Source organism: Scophthalmus maximus, chromosome 17 (genome assembly GCF_022379125.1).
Source record: "Scophthalmus maximus strain ysfricsl-2021 chromosome 17, ASM2237912v1, whole genome shotgun sequence".
Taxonomy (NCBI): Eukaryota; Metazoa; Chordata; class Actinopteri; order Pleuronectiformes; family Scophthalmidae; genus Scophthalmus; species Scophthalmus maximus.
The window spans coordinates 5,486,508-5,509,441 of NC_061531.1; the positions used below are offsets into that span (position 1 = coordinate 5,486,508).

Below are 22,934 nucleotides of genomic sequence, written 5' to 3' on the forward strand. Positions count from 1 at the left end.
TCGAACATGTATCAATTTTCCTTCGGCCCACAGCATCTTTGCTCGAGGTTCATTCAGTCAGAGCTGAACATGAAGATGCAGCATGTCATCCATCCATCAGGCAGTAAGTCATGATGCCACTTCTGTACAATCTCACACACATACACACCAATACACACACGACTCCTTGACGTTGGACCCTGTGGTGCGGTGTAATGTGGTTGGACCTCATGATCAGGTGTGTGACGAAATAAATCTTTTTTCATTGTAATGAGCTGGCCCTGACAGTGGGCAGCGAAGAGACGAGAAGTGAAGCAATTGCAGCAACTGATTGGCAGCCGGGGAGGGGGAGAAGTCAGGGTCGTTTTTTTGTGAGGGGGTGGGTTGGAAGCCGGTGCACCTGATAAAATAAGCAAGTCAGTCCAGGGCTGCGTGTGTGTGTGTGTGTGTGTGTGTGTGTGTGTGTGTGTGTGTGTGTGTGTGTGTGTGTGTGTGTGTGTGTGTGTGTGTGTGTGTGTGTGTGTGTGTGTGTGTGTGTGTGTGTGTGTGTGTGTGTGTGTGTGCGTGTGTGTGTGTGTGTGTGTGTGTGTGTGTGTGTGTGTGTGTGGCTCTGACTGCACATCAGTTTTCCATCCTGAAGGAGCTATGAGTTGCCAGTGCGCTGCTCAAAGTCTTTCTACTTTCCTATTTCCTTTGTGCGTCATTGAGTGTGACATGGATTATTAAATCTTCACTTGTATTAAAAGGGAAAGCCTCTTTTTAATGATCAGCTGGAAGATTTTCCCTGTTTTTTAACACAGCTTCTTTTCTCCTCCCTTTATAGCCCCCGTTTTTTTTTCTTCCCATTTTTGAGACGTCTCAAAACTGTAAAAATTTAATGTAATCTGCAAAGTCACTCAGAATCTGAAACAAGGGCATTGTGTTTCAAATTGAATCTGTCACCGGAGAACTTCACTCGGTGTCGTATTAAGGTGATTCATCGCCCAAGTGGAAGTCATGAATGTACGTTTATGTGACAACCTGTCAGTGGTGCATGTGGCGTTGGGCCGCTGCTCCGCTCGACGTGGATTATCAGTTCGGAGTTATCATAACTCACGTCGTCGTTTCTCTGGGAAAAAGTGAGCCGACTCAGTCAGAACGCCGCTCATGCCTGACAGTGCCGCGCAGCCAGGCTCTCATTCTCCACTCGCAAACGCCAAGGCAAACAGGCAAGATAAACTCATCGGCGGAGCGCCCCTGCCTCACCGCCTCCACAAGGCCCGGGGAGCGCGGTGCATTCTGGGAGAGCCCCCGCGAGTTCAGTCGGGACAGAGAAAAACAACGTGGCCGATGTTTTTCCAGAGAACTTGAAATGCATAATTTGGAATGAATTCAGCCCAAATAGTCTTCATGTCTAATGACCTGATGGGGTTGTTTTTCCTTTTTTGTCTTCTTTTTTAGGGGCAAGCCTTTTGCACATGTTAGAAGGTTGATCAGTTTGGGTCCATAAATCAATACTGGAATAATGTTACAATGGGTTCTGACCCAGTGTCTTCTTGTCTAGCCACTGGCACTGGGGATGTTTTTAACCCACTTTTAAGCGTGTGTGTGTGTGTGTTTGTGTGTGTGTGTGTGTGTGTGTGTAGTAAAAGTCACTGGGTCAAAATTGAGCACCAAAGCTACATTTGTTGTTTGTTGTCCCACTACCACTGGGGTAGAAAACCCGAGACAATGGGTTGATCCAGTGTTTACTGGATCAAAACGTTCCTTTGTGTCATGTGGCTTTGTCCGTCCCAGGGTCAATTTTTAAGCCAGCATTTTGTGTGTGTGTGTGTGTGTGTGTGTGTGTGTGTGTGTGTGTGTGTGTGTGTGTGTGTGTGTGTGTGTGTGTGTGTGTGTGTGTGTGTGTGTGTGTGTGTGTGTGTGTGTCTGTGTGTCTGTGTGTCTGTCTGTCTGTCTGTCTGTCTGTCTGTCTGTCTGTCTGTCTGTCTGTCTGTCTGTCTGTCTGTCTGTCTGTCTGTGTGTTTCTCTGCACCAAAAAACTACTAGTCCAAAAATTCAAAACCCAATCTGTATCAATATAGCACTTCTGTGTTCTATCATTGCCATTATTTACCTCAAACCAAAGTATGGTGTGAGTTGGAACGGTCCTGTCTGCTTTCAGGCTTAGATGTGACCAGTGTGTCCTTTGCAGTAGTGAAAGTCACATAGATTTGTACAACAGACCAAAAAATTGTGACAGTTTTAAGGTAAAAAGTTATGTTCCACACTGGGTCAAAATAATCATGTTTCAGTAGGGGGAGGGGGGAAGTAATACAAGAAATAACACTAATACCAGGTCAAAAAAACAACAATGCTACTGGTTCATTTTTTACTGAACAGCTGTTTTCCAGAGGCTGATTTGTGTTTGTTTTTTTCTCTAGTGTTTCAAGAGTGTGCTGCTATGGAGTCGGAGTTTGGGACGTAGTTGTTGTGGTTTTTCAGTTATCATCAGTAAATCTCACACCTTTCTGCTGAGGCAGATCACAGCTGAGGTTCGCGCTCCTCTCACTTTAATGGCTGACTTCCACAGGCCTCGCTCGCTCCTTGGCGTTTGCTTTTCCTGGCAGGGCCAATCCCTGCTGCCCTGCTTCAGGGAGTTATTCAATTATAAATCTTCCACCCTTCTTGTGCAGCCCCCCCCCCCCCCCCCCCCCCCCCCCCCCCCCCCCTGCTTTCCCTCTCTCACCGGTCTATGTGTTGCCCTGCCAAGCCCAGTAAAACACACTGCTCCGTTGGTGCACCCCTCTCCGGTCTCGTGCCCAAGGATTTATTATATGCTCAGGGTGGCGAGGCGGAGTGCGGTGTGTTTTTGGAAAAGGGACCCCCCCTCGAGCCCCAGTGCCAACAGATGACAGTGACATATAGCAGGAAAGCCACCCAGAAGGAAAATGATCTCACACTCCAGCCACGCGCTCAGAGTGGGCTGGGAGAAAGTAGGGAGATCTGCAGCTGGGGGTGGAGGGGACAATAAAATCAAGATGAAAAGAGGCAGGGATGGAGACGCGAGAAGGTAGAAAAGAAAGACAAAACAAACACCAGCCACCGAGAGGCAAACGGTGCAAAGCAAAAGTACGTGATCCGATCACGCTGAACCAGAACATTGTCTGCGACTTCTTAAAAGTACTGTTTATATACTTGCTAAAACATTGTGTCTTGATCATTTCTCAACAAAAAAAAATAAACCAAACGACGTTAAAACTCTTGCATATTCCATTCTTGCCCCCCCCGGATTGTGGTAAATGAATACCATGCAGCTACAGTCTGGAGGAAATGCACTGCTCCATTAGGGCATCTTAAGAAAATCCGCAGTTGCATTTAAGGTCTCACAGCAGACAGATCCTCCTCTGCACCACATCTGGTTCTGTAAAAAGCTTGCGAAGCAGCAAATCTGTATCTAACTGGGTAGCACTTGGTCTTGACACCCCCCCCCCCCCCCCTTGTTCCACTCCATTTTCAACCTTCCTGGTGCCTCTACTGGTCCCCAGCTGGCGACCTCATGCCCCCGTCCTGCCCATGGTGCTCTTGGCACTGCTGCGGCCTTTCCCCCCCCCCCCCCCGCCAACCCCGGGTTGTTGCGCATCACCACGTGTCGGCCTGGGCGTCAGCGTGTGCGGTGTCCGCAGCAGGTACAGGGCCTCCGAGCGCCGGGGGGGGGGGCTGCTCGCCCTGGACGGGGGCCGGGATGAAAGGCAGCGGGGAGTGTGACGTCACCCGCAGCAGCCCCCTGGACCACTTATTGCACCAAATGAGAGCCATTAGCCACGCAAACAAAGACGTCGAACCCTCTGTCATCTAATCATACGGGGAGCAGGAAGTATAATCAACATCTGGGCCGGGACGTGTCAACGAGGGGTCACGCGGGCCCCTCGTACAGTCCGGGGCCCGGTGGTCGGAGCGCGGCCTAATGAGAGTCAGTCACCCCAACCTGGCAGTGGGCCGGCCCGCTCCCACTGATCTCCGAGGAAGACAAAGTGGTCTGCCTTCCACACCAGGCATCGCCATGAAGCGCAGGGGATGTTTGAAAAGCAGCCAGCTAATAGTTGGAAACCTCCCTCACTGCCTCTCTCTCTCTCTCTCTCTCTCTCTCTCTCTCGACTCCTGCTCCACTCACTCTCAGCGTCTCTCTCTCTCCCTCTCTCTCCCTCTACCTCTCTCCCCCATTACATTTGGGTTTTCTCCCCTCAATAACGTCTGCAGTGGCACATTACAACTTGGAAATGGACTTTAAAAGGGAGCGGAGGAAGGGTGCCAGAATGGGAAAAACATGGATTGGCTCAGTGGAAGCAGCATAAGTGGGCATGCCAAACCTCACGCTCTGTAAGAAACAAGAAAAAGACCCCTTTTTACATTAATGCTCGGAGTTAAGGACCAACCGCACAGTGGGGAGAACTCGACAAAAAAAGAAAAATCCCACCCTCTTCGAAAAAGGGAGAGAATGAAGATCCCAGACAGAGCATTGTCACCTCATGGGGAAGAAACGTCCCGTTCGGTGTCGCCGGGCCGAGGGGCCCCCGGGCCGAGGGGGCCCCCGGGGCCGAGGGGGGGGCCCGGCTGCTGCGGGGCTGTCAGTGGCCCGCTCCTTTTCTTTCTGCCTTTTTTTGTTGTTGTTGGTTTGTGTTTTATTTTTGTCATCGTCATTGCCTGCAGGTCCTCTGTGTGCTCGGGGCAACTGCAGAGCCAATTCGTGGGCCCGCAAACATCCTGCAACAGCAACATAAATCCACTAATTCGGGCCTTTGTGTTCGGTAATGGATGTTGTGCCGCGCGGTGCAGAATGCGATATGATGGGATTGATTGCTCTGCAGAACACCGAGGCTGCTGTCTCGCACCGCCCCGCCACCCAAACTGTCGGCCGACGAGCCGTTCATCCCATGGTGCCTCCGTTGGTGGTCCCTGGTGGAAGCTATATTTTCCCCTCACTTCTCTCGCTCTCTCTCTCTCTCTCTTTTTTTTTCTTCTTTTTTCTTTTTTTTTTTTTATAGCTAACACAAAATTGTTCCTAATTCGCTGCTGCTAGAGGGGGGTAATTTGCGGCTTTTGGCTGAGTGTCGCAAGCCCCAAATTTGAAAAAGCTGCTGAGTCGAAGGCGCTCTGTGAGAGGCAGTAGGAGCAACAGTAGGGAGAGATAGAGAGAGGGGGGGGGGGGGGGGGGCGACTGTAATCAGTTGAAAAGGAAGAAGAAAAAACAGCAAAACATGATAAGCCTCAAAAGGCAGAGATGCAGTAATAACTGTTGGGTAATGGCCTGGCCACGAATAATTGTGGCTGGTTTTTAATGAATTTATCGCGATGATGTCTCCTCTTCTATCGTCCAAGTTTCTAATCTAATCAGACTGTCTTGAAGCTCGGGTTTCCTCTGTCGTCGTGTTGCCGTCTCAAATTCTCAGAGGGTAAAAAAACCCTCTCAAACCGACTGTTGCAAAAATGCCATGCGTAATTATAAAAAAAAATATATATATATTCCTACAGCCCGTTACATGACAGGCGGTCAGCTGGTTTAGCAGTTGTCTGTCAGGGAAGACTCCCCGGGTGGGAAGGGCCCAGTTGGAACTGACTAGTGTGCCCCAAGGCTCTGTGCTTGGCCCACGGTCGTTTCCCCTTCATATAAACAAGTGAACCGACTCGGGGGCTACCCACACGCAGAGGGGCACGGTTTGGTGAAGCAAGGTACAGTCGTGCATCTCTCCAAGAGGCTCTTCACAAGGCACGTCACTTTATTGTTCGGTAGTTAAAACTGTGTGATATCCCAGTAGATGTTGCAGTAGTAGACATGGTTACTGATCAGGGGAAGTGAAGTCTGACATTTTGGGAAACACACGTGTTCATTTGGGCCACTCGGTGAGTTATGGAACTGACTCAAACGAGCACTTGAAGCTGTTTTCGCCTATTTGATGAAGGTTTATGCACTTTTGGGTAATATCTTCACGGTTGAATGACTTATACAATACGTGCTGCTGGTGGTTTAGTATTACTAATAAGGGTTTTCCCAAAAAAATGTGAAACTATTCCTTTATCAGAAACATATCGGGATAAAAGCTATAGGAGGACTCGTCGCTGACAACGTTCCACTTGCTCTTTTTAAATTAAAAAAAACATCAGCACTGCTGAACAGATCATCGCTCATTGCCGTCTGTAACCAGGCTGCTAAAACGACTCAAATCTACTCACACGTTGTTGTGCTTTTTATACCAGTGATCATCCGGATGGGGGGCGGGGGTAGTAAATAACCATTGTAGGCCGTATGATGGATATGTCCATGCGTCAGTCACGCCAACGGGTGGGAGCACTTTAACTTGACCACACTGTTTGTAAAGTTTGGTCATGCCATTGTGTCGGAGCTGGGTGATAATTGCGGTCGTATCCAGTTTAAAATGGGTCCAGTCGCCTTGGAACGCAGCGGGCGGCGGTGCGTCATGATGGCTCCAGTTATTCTGACCTGCTGTCTACATGACGCTGGAAGGAGCAAACAGGAAGTAATGGATGGTTACTTCAGGCCCCAGACAGTTTGGGGGGGGGGGGCTGAGAGGTGCTCTCTCATTTTGATTAACAGAGCCTTTCACACTCCCATCCCGGCCTCGGCGGTTCACTCTCTCCTCGGGGGGAACAGACCACATGGATGTTTTCCTTTTTCTATCCCACATGGTTTTTCGCTTCCACAACAGCACGTCATTACCCGAGTGTTTAAACACTTAAGAACAGTTTTTTTTTTTCCTTTTAAAAGGAGGAGGAGGAGGAGGAGGAGTGAAAAAGCACACTCACGAGCAATGAACAGTTCTACATTAACTGTGTGTCACTCGGGGGAGCTGTAAAGGCCCCGCGGGCGAAATGAAGTCAATAAATAAATGTGGCCGCTGTCAGATGTCTGGAAAAGCTTGAGAGGCTCAGCCCACCGCGGCGACAAATGGAGGGTGAGAAGTTTGGGGCGGCCCCACAGAATTAGATGCTACAACCCGCTGAGTGCCATTGACTAATGAGAGGGGGGGGGGGGGGGGCTGCATGATGAATTCAAAATCGAGGGGAACGTTAGATCTGTACCAAACCACAGTTTGTTGAAAGTCACAAGGCCTGCTCCGCGCCGGCCGGGGGGGTATTATTCTATGCAGATCCCACATGACCCCCCCCCTCAATCAAAGCAGAAGAGACAATAAACAGCGGCGAGAGACGGGAGCTGTCAATGGGCCGAGCCGCGTCTGCCTCGTGTCACGACTTCATCGGATGAAAACAACCCCCCCAAAAGAAAAAGTCTGTTTGCCGAGATGCAACGGCAGCCCCTTCCTCCGCGCAGGTCGGCCCCGAGGATCCGGGGGCAGAACATATGAAACACAGGGGAAAGCAGTAGCAGCTGTTTTTTCCAAGTTAGAGCAATTGATCAGCGAGGGTCCAGAGAGCCGGACCGGGGGGGGGAGATGGTTCAGAGGAAGCTGCAGGTGTGGGGAAGGGAAAACACAATCACATCTCAAGTCAAACAAATGCGTCTCCCCTGATGGAGATGGATAGAGGGTCAGCATTCCAGTCCACGCCGAAGATCCCCACCGCGTAGCCCCCAGGTCTTCCCTCTCACTGCGCATGCGCCTGCCGCCGCTGCCGCTGCTGCCGCTGCTGCTGCTGCTGCTGCTGCCGGGCCAAACATCTGGACAGAGAGGAGTGGAGGAGAGAACGTTTTTTCGAGGGAGAGGGAGAAGAGTGGAAAAAGGAGGGATGAGGCGAGGTCAGGAGAAGAGGTGGAAGATGTCAGGACTCCTGTGGAGGAGGGCCCGCTCTCTCTGTTCCTCCCCATCTTCCTCTGCCTCACCTCTTTCCTCGAGCATTTGTCTGACGTCTTCCAGGCAGCTGGGGGGGTCAGGGTGCTGCAGTCTTCCCCTCCGCCGCTTTCGGGGAGCAGAAGCCCCAAACGGACGGCAAAAAAAACACAAAACAACTTTGCTCCTTTATTTTTTGGATTTCTGCCTCCTCCTTTGTGTCTTTTCCCCAGGAGTCCTATAAAAGCCTGCCCCGGGCTTGTTTTTTCTCTAGAAGTCGACGGGTGAGCTAGAGCTCATAAAGAGAGAACTCAGAGGGCACGCCGAGGTCCTGGGCTCTGCAAGAAAAAAAAGAAAAGAAAGAAAAAAAAGGCTGCGTCCAGGGCTCTGGCAGGCGGAGAGGAAGACCCAGTTTTATACACACACTACACCTTGGGAGTATTTGATCCCTGTGAACGCTGCACGGAGGACACGCTCTGTAAACCCCCCCCCCGGGCCGTGTTCTCTGTAACAGCAGCCCGAGCTTGTAAAAAGGAAGAAAAAGAAAAAGAAAACCCCACACACATGACAGGTGCCAAAGTCAGGAATGTGCAAAAGGGCAATGATGAAATATCATCACGCTGGGTCGCTTGTTATTTCCCCAAGCTTTTTATTGGTGCGTGTGCTTTTGTATGGAGCTACGTTTTGTAGTTTCTTTGGTATTGTGTTAAGCTCATATTGTAATAAGTGTGTGAACGGCATTTTACGGTTGGAGTTGGAACATGTGGAGGCAATTAGCTGGACAATCAAAATATTAGTCATATGAATATCATGGATCTATTTGCGTACAGGCAAATTGTCAATGGTTACTTTAGTTTTGTCAACTCCATGTTTGTACTTCTACCACATTGAGCCGCAGAATGTGTTTCACATATTACTTTAAGTTCAATTCATACTCTCTTAGTGCCTTTAACCATCAACCAGTCTCTTGGCTACTTATAAAACAATCACTTGTTCATTACTTTTACCCATAATCATTTCTTAACCATTCTTTATCACTTTTGGCCAGCGGTTTAAACGTGTTTGCTCACTTACTAATGGTTTTCACAGTCTATCAATTGCAATTGTAGTGTTCAGACACATATGATGGTGACATAAGTCTCAATGTTACCAGCTGTGCTGAATGTAGAATCTTAATCTGAAAAGTGACAAATTATTAAAGCTGTCAAATAATTATAGTTGAGTAAAAGGTACAATATTTCCCACTTGTAGTGGAGTACAAGTTTATTAATATACATAGTTATATGCAACCACTGCAGACGTGTGTGTGCGCGCGTGTGTGTGTGTGCGTGCGTGTGTTTTCACTGCTGATGGCACAGCGGAGGTTTATTTGAACAGATGTGAACTCTCAGTGCCAGGGTGACCTCAGGTCTTACTTGGCTACACTGCAGCTGATCTCTCCACCCTGGAAAAATAACACTCACTTTAACAGACTGACCTGTGGAAGAACCAGCTCACAAACACACTGTGTAACGAGCAGTACGGCTACATTTCCTCTCACACAGTAATTGAATCTCGGCGTTAAACCTTATCAGTGGACGCCTGGCTGCAATGCGGGGCGCGTGCGTCAGGCGATGTCCTGGTCTTCTGTGGTGGAATATCTCATTTACAGTAACCAGGCTGTACAGTAAAGCCAGTACAGTTACACTCCTTTCAAAGTCAGAAATACGTATGGCTGTGGATTTATTCTCGCATTGATTGAAAGCGGAGCCTTTTACAGCAGATGCACCGCACGTTAACAGCACAGCGCATGAGTTAGGGGGAGAGCAGGGGTCTGCCGACAAGAGCCATAAAGGAGGGGGATTTATGTGCATGGAGTGATACAGGCGGGAGAGGTCAGGGGCAGAGTGAAGTGTGGAGGGTCGACAAGGATGAAGAGACAGCAATGTTTGGAGAGAGGACAAGCAGGCAGCGATGCAAATTTATACTCTGCTAATTGGAAACAGCAGAGTCCTGCACCTGAACCGCATTCTCGGCCCCGTGGCAGCGGCGGCCTGGGCAACGTGGGAGGGTGATGAGGGCCCGGGGGGGGGGGAGATGGGATAGGGTCAGTGTCAATGGCAGCCTTGTTGTTTCTGTCCTGCAGATGGGACAGAGGTTTTGGTGTGTGTGTGCTTGTGTGTGCGGGCGCGCGCGCGCGTGCGCGTGGCGTGAGAGTCAAAACGCAAGATCCACGTGTCCAAGGCAGAATTAGTGTGCGTGTTCGAAATTTTCTGGGGGTCATGTTGTTGTGACAGTCTCTCACACACACACACACACACACACACACACACGCCGGGCCGAAGCCAGAGTGAGGACCACCCTGCCTCAACAGAGAGCGAGAGGAAGGGGGGGGGGGGGGGGGGGGGGGGGGGGGGGGGGGATCAGCTTAATGTGTCATGGTTTCAATCTGACACGATCTAACATGGGACGTGGTTGGACTTCAGCAGTCTTAGCTTCCTAGTTAAATAAATACGACAGCCTCCTCGGATAATTACCACGCTGTGACCGTGTTGAGTCATCGCATCCGTTCATTATTAGACGGAGCCGTGTGACTGTATGGATTCATTTTTCACCCCCCCCCCCCCCCCCCCCCCCCCCCCCCCCCCCCCGCTGCTTGTGCGTTTCTGATGTCTGTAATATTTCAGTGAGTGATGGTGTATTCAGATGTTGGCTGTGACTGGGGTCTGGCACGGGGCAAAAAAAAAATGAAGTAATCTCGGAATTTAGATTGGAAAAACATTGACGTTGCCCGATGTGCTCCATATCTGCACGATCTGTTTGCGCTGCTCAGCCGCGAGCCTCGGCGATGGTGTGTGGGCCGCTGATCCAGACCCGGGGGGCTTGTGCCACGGACGGGGGATGTCCGCAGTTGCCATGGGGACTACGTAGAAAGACTGCGAGGAAGCGCAACTAACCTAAACCAAATAGAGCTCGCATTCAATCATTATTAATAGTAATTAGGAAGGCCCACATATCATGTGTGTCAGCTCCAACACCGAGCACAAGGTTACATAATGTGACAGAGTGGAAAACTAGTTAGCACGTGAGCAGTCTTACAGTTTGGATAGTGAGGTACATTTATGGGTTAATGGTAAAAAAAAAAAGTTTGCAAAAAGTAATTGAATAGTTAGAATAGTTAGCTAAAAATATTAATGCATATAATAGTTGTGTAAAATTAGGGGCTTCTGGTTTATCGTCTAAAATAATTGGCAAAAAGTAATGGATTAAATAATTTTAAAAGGTGGCTAAAATAGAGGAAGAGTTGAAATTAAACATGAATAGCTAAAATAGAATGACAAAAAAAGGCTCTATGGCTGAAATGGATGTTAGCTAATGGATAAAAGAGCTAAAAGGGAATCAATAATTGGTTGAAAGACCTAAAGTAAGGAATAATGGAAAAACTCAAAATAATGGATCAAATTATAATATCAACCTAATGTGACTGGACAAATTGAGAACAAGCTAATGATAGGGGACACATGATAGGAATAGCCAACACAATAACACACTGTTACAGTATCCACTTATCCAACATTTCCATATATGTATAAATGAAGTGTTATGACATCTAGTTAAAAAATATGGTGTTGATGACGAGGTGCTTGAGTTCATCTGACTGAGCTGTGGAGATACCACAAAAAAGGGTTTTCTCAATACAGTCGTGTGTGTGTGTGTGTGTGTGTGTGTGTGTTATTGATAAAGCGAGCCATCAAGTCAGTGCTAAGTGACAGGCTGTCAGCCTTCACACATTCCTTTTTTTAGCAGGATACATAGAGCAAAGACCAGATAAATAGATGTGTGCCCAAAAGCTGAATTCCTTCTCAAACAAAAGGACTGGCCTTGGACATGTGGGGAGCATATTGGTGGCGGAGTTCTGATCACACACGTTTCTCCTTCTGAGGGGGAAGAGAATAGAACACGATTTAAGATGTGGTAGGGGCTGGTTTGTTTCCCTTTAAAGGCGTGTCAGCTGTCCGCTCCGCTCGAGGATTGTTGAGAAAAAACTTCTCTCCGCTTCATCACTCCCAGTGATTGACGTCTCAATAGTCTGCACACATGGATGAGTGTGTGTGCAAGCCATTTGCGAATTACGGCGCCGAACGTGCACACAGAGTCACACACAATCTTCCACTGTAGTGGTTTGCAGGGAGACATTTGTCCTGTGATACCCCCCCCCCCCGACCTAGTATCTATTCTGAGGGCCGAGCTCCGCGCGCACATCAGAGCCACCACAATCTGTCTGTTTCTCCCGCGATTCGTCTCTCACACACTCCTGCTCCCTCCGGTCCACGCCTTTGCACAAACCATGCACAAACTAAAACATATTTTGTGTAAGAGCATGTTATGAGAGGGATTCGATATGTCCTTTGATCGCCGTTCACATGAGACCAAGTCCTCTCCAAAATACTGTCCAGAAACATGAGGGATTCATTTTTTGACATTGAAGTCCTCCACTTAAACACACTCACTACATTTCTTTTTTTTTCTTTGACAAATAATATTATTTGAGATTTAAAAAAATGATGTGATAGCACCGGGGTTGAGAAGAAGAAAAAAAGCAGCCCACTTTTTGACACGACTTTATCATTTCCACATTGATTCCACTGCCCTCTCTGGGCCAAAGGAAAGCCACTGCCGCTGCACATCTTAATCTTATTTCTCCTCCATCCTGCCTGTCATGTTTACTTGATGTTTTCCTCTCTCCTCTCTTCTGCAGGATGCATGGTTTCAAAGGGACCACAGAACAAATCAGAGGCCCATTCCTGAGCACCGATGGCCTGTCTCTCATTTCGGATGGAGATTGAAGGGCATGTCTACCCCGGGGCGTCAGCGGGGATCAGGGGGCCTCAGTAGCACCCGCCGCCCCAGGGGCCTCCGTGTCTCCACTGCGTGGGAGCCGGACCGTGACACACACTAAACGTCGAGCCCACCGCAGTGCGCCTGTGCCCCGCGAGCCGCCGCTTGGCGCGCACAGTCCTCGGAAAAGCCCTGGAAGCCTCGCCTGCGTCCCTTGTTGGCTCAAGGTTGTGTGTGAGCGCAGTGTGTGTTTGGGGTTTTGCGTCCTCCAAAAAGATGGGACAGTGACGGGCTCTTAACGTGTGTTGGGTTGAGCGCCGGGGCTTGCGTTGATGGAAGTCGGATGCTTCCCGGTGTTGTTTTGAGGTGCTTTGGGTTTGTTTGTCATAGCTTAGTGTTAAGTGTCTCTTAAGACACTTCAATTTAGAGATTGTTCTGTGCGCCGAGGCTCTGAAGTGGTATCACGGGTCAGCTCGTCTGGCTTTCCTGGCACAGGATGTGTGGGACTTTTGGATCTGTGGAAACAACAGAGGGCAACAGCAGATCAATTCCAGGTTGAGGGGCGCATACTGTATCTGGGCAAGACGCGGCTCCAATCCTCCTGCATGTCTGTCTCTAGCTCTGGTCTCTTCGAGGCCTCCATTAAGCTCCCTCAGCTTTCATGAGACACGGCGATACCCATCGGGAAGTGCATGACAGCATGTGGACCTGAGTGACATTTGATGGATGCGGCAGGAGTGAGTGCAGCTCCTCTTCGTGTCTCCCATTCATGTGGCGAGGGCAGGATTAGGACTTGATCCAATGGAGCAGAGGAGGAGGAGAGCGAGCTCGGGTCAGATCTGCCTTGAATTAAGTCAGTGTTGCAGCAGGAATAATACAATCACCTCCCCCAAAACCCTATAATAGTACTGAGGAGTAACGTATGTGTGCGCGTGTGTGCGCGCGTGTGTGTGTGTGTTTGTGTGCGCGCGCGCTGAGCTCGGCCTGCGCCGAGGCTGCGACCAAACCACAGGGTGGTGTCCTTTACAGAGAAGAGGGGTCTCTGTTGACGGTTCAAACACAGCCCTCGGCCCCAGCTTCAAAAGGCCCCCAATCATCGCACCCACTTACAGCCAACGGCGCATGTCACTTAATGGGGACCACACTATTCATCAATTATGGTGAGCTCAGGGGCCATCCAACACCAGCACCACAGCTCCACAAGCAGTAAGTTGTCTTCTTCTCTGACTGAAGCCCCCCACCCCCACACACCCCTTTTTTTCTAAGACTCCTTTAAGCCCATCTGTTGCAGGAGGTGTGGTGTGGGAACCACTAACTCCTCGGAGCTGTCACACGTTTACAGAACTCCGGCTCTCCCGCTTCTTTCGTGCCATGTTATCTCGCCCACAACTCCAAGAACTCCTCATCCTCTTGTAAATGTGGACTCCTTACTGTAAGCCTAATATTAGCCGCCCTCTTCCCCCCTCTGTAATATAATTGCCACCCTTGTCCATCCGCACCCCTCCACTCATCCCACAGTACAGGCTAATCCTTGCGTCTGTAAAATACATTCAAGTCCACGACATTATCCTCCTGTTTATGTCTCCCTTTAAAAAAAAACAACAACTTGAGCTCATTTGATGTCATCTGATTTCCGACATGTCCCTGGCTTATTGGCTCAGCCCAAAATGGCCATTTGGTATTTAAGTGACAGAACGCATGTGTAGGTTGGACGCAAATGCGGTGACCATGTTTGGAATTCCCCTAACAAACACACGACGAACCAAACAGAGGACGGAAAGGCGCGCAAACCCTGAACCAGAACCCACAACATCGCCCAGGTTTCACTGCTCCTCCTCCTCCTCCTCCTCCTCTCCAGTCCCAGTCCATGGGAGGACTTCCTCCATCATATCAGGACAGAGCCCAGGTGACTGTCATGCTGGCTGGTCCAGCTGCTGGTACAGTGCGTGTCCACCAGGGGCGTAAACCTCAGCAGCTGTGTGCCATTTTGTATTCATGTTGTCCGGGGGCTTCTTTCCTGTTGTACTTTTTTCCCCTCGTCTGTCCTAACACCTTGTTCCATGTGGTGGAGATGTGGCTCTGGTCAGATTGTGGACGCGAGCTACTTCCTGTCAGCTGCAGTGCTTCGGTATTTGAATTTGAATTTCATCTGTGACACGGCAGATAATACACACCTTCTCTTATTAATGTCATTCTGTGTGTGTGTGTGTGTGTGTGTGTGTGTAAATATTTAAGTTCATCTTCAGTGTTATGTGGAGATACTGTAGTGATTCCCAGCACTTGACCAATTGCCAGGATAAGTAAAAAAAAATTGAAATAGCTAAAAAATAATGGATAAAAGTGGTGGAAACAAATCAATCAAAAAAATCTGAATAATTGGCTAAAAATCTATAACTGTCACTGAACAGAATGAATTTAACCAACCTAAACATAGAAGTTCAATTTTATGAAAAGTTTTATACACTTATGGGCTTAAATGATATCACTGAATGATCCAGAAGTCAAATGAAACCATTTGAAACATGATGATGTTGATAAATGTATACTTGAGTTTGGGTCTGTTGGGCTTTGTCCGAAAGAAAAAAAAAAATATATATATATATATATATATATATATATATATATATATTGTTAACAATATTACAAAGTGTACACACTTGGACCCTTTTAAAATTACATTTTGTGCACATCAAATAATTAATAAATAATACAATTAAACACTAATGGTCTACTATAAAAAAAAATTCCCCCTGGGCAATCTCTTGCAGAAGTACAATGGGACATACACACACACAGAGACACACACAGAGACATAGACACACAGTTGGATGGGGCAAGCACTGCTTCATAAACAATTGCAGCCACACACGCTCACGCTAGGAAAGAACATGAAAACAGCACTAATGGGAAAAAGATGAGAGGGCTCACAGTGAGCACGAGCAGAGAGAGGAGAGAGCCGGCTGTTGGACACCGCCGTCTCAGTCCTGCTGGGACACACACACACACGCGCGCACGCACGCACAGCCCTGGGATCAGATAGAACGTTTGCTGCCTGAGGTCACATTGTTAAGAAAAGTCCACTGGAATTGCTGGGTTGAAGTTTTTAACATCTGATCTACGGCATGTGCGTGTCTTATTTTTAACCGTGTCTCTCTTGTGGATCCAATTCTTTCACCGTCTACAATTTCATTTGTGACCCTACAAAATATCTAAAATTAATTATTCTATTTCCATCTTACTATATTTCTGGTGTCTTTTCTACAGCATTTTTTTTAAATTAATAAAGTTTTCAATGACAAAAGTTATATAAAAAAAGAAAAGTTACAATTCAAAAGAATAAGGAAATAATTACAAGGACCATGTTTGTGAGGCATTAATTGCCCTTTAATTTTTAAAGAAATATATGTTTGATTTGATCCTAATTTTATTCTTACAGTATTTCAGTTTTAAACTCTGTGGTTATCCGTTTATACATTTTGGGCTTTTTCTACATTTTGGGTTATTCATGCAGAGTTCATCCAGTGTTGCTTCTGCATTTTAAAATGCATCATTATTATGTTCAGATTAATTATCCACTGGGGTGTTGAAGCAGGAGCAACTCGGAGTTAAATCCAGTTGCTCCTGACTCAACACCCTCGTGGATAACTGTGACCTGGATGAATGAGAATCTGCACAGACATTGTTCAAATGTTGATATTCAATAAAAATATCAAGGTCATATGTTTTACACTAAAGAATTTCTTGCACTTATTGACAAAGTGTGACGTGTACAGAAAACTGGCAGTGAGAGACCGGCCTTGTGCCGTCAAGGAAAAAGTGTGTCAGCTTATATATTTTGCTTTGGGTTTGCTGTCTTTTCCAGCCCATAGGGTGCGATGATAACAAAAAAATATTGCGGCGTCCACGTCTCGCAGCCGACTGCCCCCCCCATCCGACAAGGGACCACAAGGCCCTTACAACAACATTTTTGCTCTGAGGGAGAGGAGCAGAAGTTACAGCCTGTGTGTTAATGATGGCTCACTGGTGATTCCCTCACATGTTTGTTCAGATTTTGGCTTTGCTTATACACACACGCACAAATCAACTCTGCATCCCCCCTTCTTCTTCTTCTTTTTTTCCCCCCTCCCTGACCCGGTGAGGTCTCATCTTCCGCTGTACTGATATTGGCCACAGCCGCCGACACTCTGGCCTTGATTTGTGCTGCTTTTTGATCTGTGATGCAGTTTTGTCTTCCTCAAGAAATACATTTCCCCTCCCAAAAAAAAAAGTAATTAATTTTACTTCATAATACCATCTCTCTATCGTGGCTCTCTCTGGTCTCATCCATGGTGTGTATCCACTAAGACTGAATAATATTTGGACAGGTGCTCTCTCATATACATTTACTTCAAGGGGTCTGGTGTGCCGTTTCATTGCAATCTCATAAAGAGAGGGGGGGGGGCTGCATAACCTGCTTAAGCTGGTGCTGTATACTGTACTCTACATACTGTATGTGTAATCCCGAACAATAAAAAACTGTTTAGCACCAATTTTTCTTTACCTTTAAAACACTTTTTCCCCCCTTTCAAACAACTGTGGAGGCCACATCTGGAGGACAGATGTGGTCCCAACGCCCGCTCTCTGCCTTTGACTCTCGCTCTCCCTCGCCTTCACTGCTTCTCACTCACTCTCTCGCCACTCTCTCTTTCTCATGTCTTCCCCTCCCTCCCCTCCCTCTCCTTTTGGGAAACATGAGAGCTGGGTTAACTCTATCTCTCGCTCGCTCACTCTCTCTCCCCCTCTCTCCCACCCTGCCCAGACCACCCACATTCGGAAACGCCTAGCTGTTCCTAAGGCAGCGCCGCCGGCAGTTTAGAGAGACAGGGTGAGGGAGAGAGATGTAAAGATGGGTTATGACTGACGGTTTTAGCAGAGTATCAATTACATCAATGTCAAAGCCATAACCTGCCATTGTGTAAAGAGGAGGCAGTCTGCGTTTATGCAACTTTTTCTTCGCCCCACCGCAGCTATCTACAGACCATCACTTCATTCTCAGGCAATATGACGTTTCTTATGAAAATGCATCTCAAAAAATACATGCACTTATGCTTAAAGTTTGCCTTCACTGTATGTTGATGTAGGAACTAGATAAAAATATCCCATAACTTGGAACATATCAATTAAAAAAAAGGGGCTCAAGAAAAATAACAGGAAGATGTTCTTAAAACAGCAGCTTTTATTTGCTTGGTAAGCAGGAAATAAAGTGTCTCTCAGTTCACCTCGAACATTTCAACTTCTCCAATAATGAGGTCAGTGTCTCCACCTAGTGGATGAGTCTGAGTTTTGCCCATTCAAGTGTTTCCTGAAGTGATTTTGAACCTTCTGCTGTCGTTGGTCCTCCTGAAACGTTATAAGTAACCTATTGTTTCTCTATGGATTACAAATAAGGCAATCGCAAGGATAGCGTGGTTGCCAGGTAATGAAGAAGCTATCTGGCTGTTGCATGTGTTCCAACACTGACACTTTTTTTCCTTTTTGTTTTTTTGGTTAAAGATGCATTAATCAATGTTTTTGTGTTCCTAAAAAAATGGACCAAATGATTACATGTAATTTGAAAGGTGTTGGTCGTATTGACAAACACATTATCAGCTGACTCAGTATTTTTACTTCAGCTCTGCAGATCTTCTTCTTTGAACTCAATGTTTTGTTTCTTTCCCCCTTTTTATGCATGATAAGTTCACTGTCCACAGTTTTATTCCGCAGGAGGCAGTAGTTTCAGGTTTAAAATATATAAACCATATATAAATATTTTAAAAATGATTACCTGCACCAAAACAAGTTAGTGACTCGCTTGGGAAGACAGAGACCTAGTTAACAGAGAGTGAAGTTTGGATTCAATATTCATTTGGTCTCCAGAAACTCCACTGCTAATGTAGCTCTGTGGAAAAAAAGCTGCTTTTTGCTATATATACACATCACCATAAACATGTATTGATGATACGTCAATGTTCTGCTTATTTCCCCTGATAGAACCAATCTGTTATTGCAGGTTTAACAACATCTGCATTTCCAGCGGAATCAAATAGTGGAAGAGGTTTGAATTAATAATTTATGTTCATCACTTGTTCAATAACTGAGTCAGTTGAGCCGTCAATATGTAATTACTATTACTAAATATGGAGCAAATTATATTATCTTGAGATATAAACCAGCCAAATGGATTATTAAAACGTGACAACCCAACATACTGCTATTGTTCTTATTAATGGGTTGTGTTTGATCTATGAACCACGGTTTATTAACCATAAATAAAGTCATTTGATAATATAGAGTGGTAACCTTACTGAAATAGAATATACTGCAGGAGTTCAGTGGTTAATACTCTCCTGGCACGCGCTAGCTGTGAAGCCTGTAGCTCAATAACACACTTGTCTGCAGAACACAGTGAAGTGACTTCAAGGTTTGCGCCATAATACACCGATACGAGATTACCTCTTATTTAGTTTTCTGTGTTTTCCTTCTCCCCACCTCGGTGGCCACTGATCCCACAGTGGCCCCCACCATGCCGCCAAACGGCCCTCCAACAAACAGGCCGACCAGGGCTCCGAACAGGGCCTCCCTTCTCACCAGTCTGGGCAGCCACATCAACCAGCCCGTCAGCTTCTCCCACAGGCCCCCGAGGAGAGAGGGGGCCTGGGGGGAAGGAGACACACTGGTGGGGGGGAAAATATCATCTATATCCACATTCAGGTCACCGATGCTCCTCTCTGCTTCTTCCCAGACTGCCTCCATGTCCTCTTCTGTGACATTTTCCTCTGGTTGTGGGTCTGTTGGAGACGCCTGCTTGCTCAGCTCCTCTGCTCGTCTCTGTCTCACCACCTCCACTTGCCTCTCCCTCACTCTCTCCTCAGCCTCCTGGTACAGGGGGCAGCTCAAGTGCTGGGCCCCGCTCTCCCTCACTACCTGCTCCACCTTCTCCAGCAGCTCCTCAACAGCCCTCTCCCCCGCTTCTCCGCCGCGGGTTTCCAGGGTGTGGTAGCGGCCGCCACAGCTTTCCACCAGCTCCTGGAGGTCTCTGCGCCACGTGGCAAGGTATTCGTCCAGCCGCTCATCCTCCTCCAGCTCCTCCGTGTGGGTGAACAGCACGATGGTGTTTCTGCCGACTGCGGCGGGGCCAAACAGCTTCAGCAGGGCAGCCAGCGCCTCTGCCTCTCCATCAGTTGGCTGGTTCACGGGGACGCAGAGCAGGAAGGCGTGCGGCCCAGGGCTGGATAAGGCGATGAAAGAGGAGATGTGTTTTCTCCTTTCCTCTGGGCTGCAGCCTGATCCGAACCAGGCCGGACTGGACACTACCACAACCTACAGAGAGGTGGCAGGAGCATGAAATCAAGGTTGAAGAGTGTTTTCTTTGTTTGTTTTTTTAAATTTGGCTGTGCACTCAAGCAGCAATGCTGGAGGGTACATTAAATGAGAAATAATATATGGGGCAGTAATCAATGGGAAGCAGGACAGTCAAAATTTGTGGGTAAATCTTTTCTGCTTTTCTTTCTTTTTTGTATCTGTTCTTTTTTAATTGGAGAAAGAAACATCTTAAGGATTATAGTTTGACCATGTTGATTGCAAATGGGAATGATTTTGCATTACAAATACAGGTATTGATAACTTAAAATGTCTATATTTTACACCATATATACTCGGATGCTGTATATAGGATAATACATTTCCTCTTATCTTACCGTATATCCAAAATATAAGGTAAACATTTACTTCTCAAGGAATGGCACTCTAGGTAAAGATGTTGCTGTATAGCTAATACACTTGTTCATCAGAAATGAATGTGCTGGGTCACTGCTCAAGAGGGATTCAAACTTAAGCCAAAATGTGTTCATGTGTTATTCAAAATGAGGAACCTAAAGTACAAAAGTGTTGTTATTACCCTTGCATTGGCCTCATATTGTAAAAACTTCTCAAACTTGTTTCCCCCCCCCCTTCAAATCAGATTTGAAAACAAAGACACCTGTTGACTTGAACTGCAGGATTACTCCGTGTGGATTTCACTCCCACATTCTTCTTGTTAGTAGTAGTAGTAGTAGTAGTATTACCCGTCTGCCTGCAGCAGCCCCTCTGAGTTTTCTGCACTCCTGGCTCACGCTTGCCTCTGTGCCCTGCTCGGAGTCTTGCAGGCCCAGGATGGTGCCGCCTGCTAAGCTTGTTCCTGCTCCAGCCCGGCCCAGCACCACCAGCCTCAGCTCTGCACAGCAGGGAGGAAAAAACAACAGTGCCATGTTTTTGTCTTTGTTTATATACAGCGGGGAAGTTAAGTATTGAACGCATCAACATTTTTCTCAGTAAATATATTTCTGATGGGGCTATTGACATGACATTTCCACCAAAAGTAGGAAACAACCCAAGTAATCTACACATACAAAGAAATCAAAACATATATGTCCATTAAAAAAATGATGTGTAATTAAGTGGAATGACACAAAAAAATATTGAATAGGCTTACTGAAATGTATTTAATACTTAGTAGAAAAGCCTTTGTTGGTCATGACAGCTTCAAGACGCCTCCTGTATGGAGAAACTAGTCGCATGCATTGCTCAGGTGTGACTTTTTGCCCATTCTTCCACGCAAATTGTCTTCAAATCTTGAATGTTCCGGGGGGCCTCTTCTATGAACTCTGATCTTCAGTTCTTTCCATAGATTTTCAAATTGGATTCAAGTCGGGTGATTGAATGGGCCATTCTAGCAGCTTTATTTTCTTTCTCTGAAACCAATTGAGAGATTCCTTGGCTGTGTGTTCGGGATCATTGTCTTGCTGAAATGTCCACCCTCGTTTCATCTTCAGCATCCTGGTAGATGGCAGCAGATTCTAATCAAGAATGTCTCGGTACATTTCTCCAACCATCCTTCCTTCCTTCAATTATGCGATGTCTGCCAGTACCATATGCTGAAAAACAGCCCCACACCATGATGTTCCCACCTCCAAACTTCGCTGTTGGTATAGTGTTTCTGGAGTCTTGCGGTTGAGTGCATTACTGATCGTTTTTCTTTGAAACAACTGTACCTGCTAGCTCCAGGTCTTTCTGCAGCTCTCCGCGAGTGGTCCTTGGCTCTCGGACAACTCTTCGGATTATTCTTTTGACTCCTCGGTCGGAAACCTTGCGAGGGGCACCTGGTCGCGGCCGGTTTATGGTGAAAGGGTGTTCTTTCCACTCCCGGATAATGGCCCCGACAGCGCTCGCTGGAACATTCAAGAGTTTTTAGAAATACGTCTGTAACCAATGCCATCAGTATGTTTGTTTGTTTTTTTTTGGTTTTTTTGCAACGATAAGGTTGCGAAGGTCTTGAGAGAGCTCTTCGCCCATCGTGAGACGCCCATTGTGTGACACCTTGGGGATGAGAATCCTTTTTATAGGCCATCAATTAGGACTAAACCAGCTGATATTAATTGGCACTGATAGGGTTTCTAATTACTGACAGATTCCAGCTGGTCTTCTTCTTGGCTTTCCATGCCGTATTGCACCTCCTTTTCTTCATATGTCCAACACTTCTTCCATGTGTCATTTCACTTTATTACACACATTACTCCATTTATGGACATATATGTTTTGATTTCTTCGTACGTGTGGTTTACTTCCGGGGTTTTACCGACATCCGGGTGTCAATCGCATGTCAATAGCCCCATCAGATATATATTTACTGAGAACAATGTTGAGGCGTATCTATACTTATTTCCCCCGCTGGTATAACACCGAGTGTATTCTGTTTGGTCCAGATTTTTTTCAATCTTATGACAACAAAAACATTGGTGGAATAAGTCCTCCTCTGCGTGCAAAGTAACAGGCTACATGTTTCAGTGTTCAGCTCGTTGTGGCCAGAAGTGAAGTGGCAGCGCCCTTCGCAGCTGCTCCCTCCTCACGCACACACATGCACGCGCGCACCCTGTACCCAGAACACCCAGCAGGAAGCCGCGCCCTCTGACTGCTCTCCTGTTGTCACTGTTGTTGTTTTTTTGGCAATGCGACATTTAAAGAATAGCGGCGGACTGTACCTGACTGTGGAGCAGCTGCTGACATTTTCTGCTCCTGTCCCGTCCTGCTGCGTCGTATGCGGTGTTGAGTCAGGGATGAACTCACTTCCTCGTTCCTGCCGCCCGACTCCTCGGTCTGCTGCAGAGGCGCGCGCACAGCTCCATCTGTGGGGGCCGAGGCACGGCCTCTCGACCCGGGGGCCGGGGCCCGAGCGGGGTCGGTCTTTATCCCCACACCATTGTCACCTCTATAATGTTTGCCTTGATAACCTAGCATTACAGATCCTAATAAATTATGATACAATAAAAATGCAATCTGTTAGCTTAGAGGTACTTTTGGAGCTGAGTTAAAAGCTACCACGTT

The 22,934-nt window shown here is 47.2% G+C and overlaps 2 protein-coding genes across 3 annotated transcripts in view; one reads left to right on the plus strand and one right to left on the minus strand.

The window, feature by feature from the left end:
• foxd7 (forkhead box D7) overlaps positions 1-15,137 on the plus strand; it is a 45,925-nt gene extending 30,788 nt beyond the window's left edge. Inside the window, exon 5 of the transcript XR_007029873.1 lies at positions 12,478-15,137. The gene's annotated coding sequence lies outside the window, so the exon portion shown is untranslated. The remainder of the gene's footprint in view (positions 1-12,477) is intronic.
• Positions 15,138-17,752: 2,615 nt separating this feature from the next.
• si:dkeyp-69e1.8 (uncharacterized protein LOC100001340 homolog) lies at positions 17,753-22,862 on the minus strand. 2 transcript variants are annotated; one of them, XM_035614805.2, is made up of 4 exons: positions 22,592-22,862; positions 21,605-21,781; positions 20,639-20,787; positions 17,753-19,895 (listed from the first exon to the last, which is right to left on the minus strand). In XM_035614805.2, the coding sequence occupies exons 1-4, from the start codon at positions 22,845-22,847 to the stop codon at positions 19,032-19,034; spliced, it is 1,446 nt and encodes a 481-aa protein (XP_035470698.2). In that variant the 5' UTR covers positions 22,848-22,862; the 3' UTR covers positions 17,753-19,031. The 2 variants fall into 2 exon arrangements, with proteins under 2 accessions (XP_035470698.2, XP_035470699.2); XM_035614806.2 differs by lacking the exon at positions 21,605-21,781.
• Between the last annotated feature and the right edge of the window lie 72 nt (positions 22,863-22,934).

Bases quoted from the DNA above. Each gene is read 5' to 3' on its own strand.
- si:dkeyp-69e1.8 (XM_035614805.2), bottom strand. From the start codon at position 22,847: ATGCTAGGTTATCAAGGCAAACATTATAGAGGTGACAATGGTGTGGGG. The intron at 21,782-22,591 runs GTACAGTCCGCC...TGAATGTTCCAG, and splicing joins AGCAGCTGCTCCACAGTCAG to CGAGCGCTGTCGGGGCCATT. The intron at 20,788-21,604 runs GTACAGTTGTTT...CCTGCTGTGCAG, and splicing joins GAAAGACCTGGAGCTAGCAG to AGCTGAGGCTGGTGGTGCTG.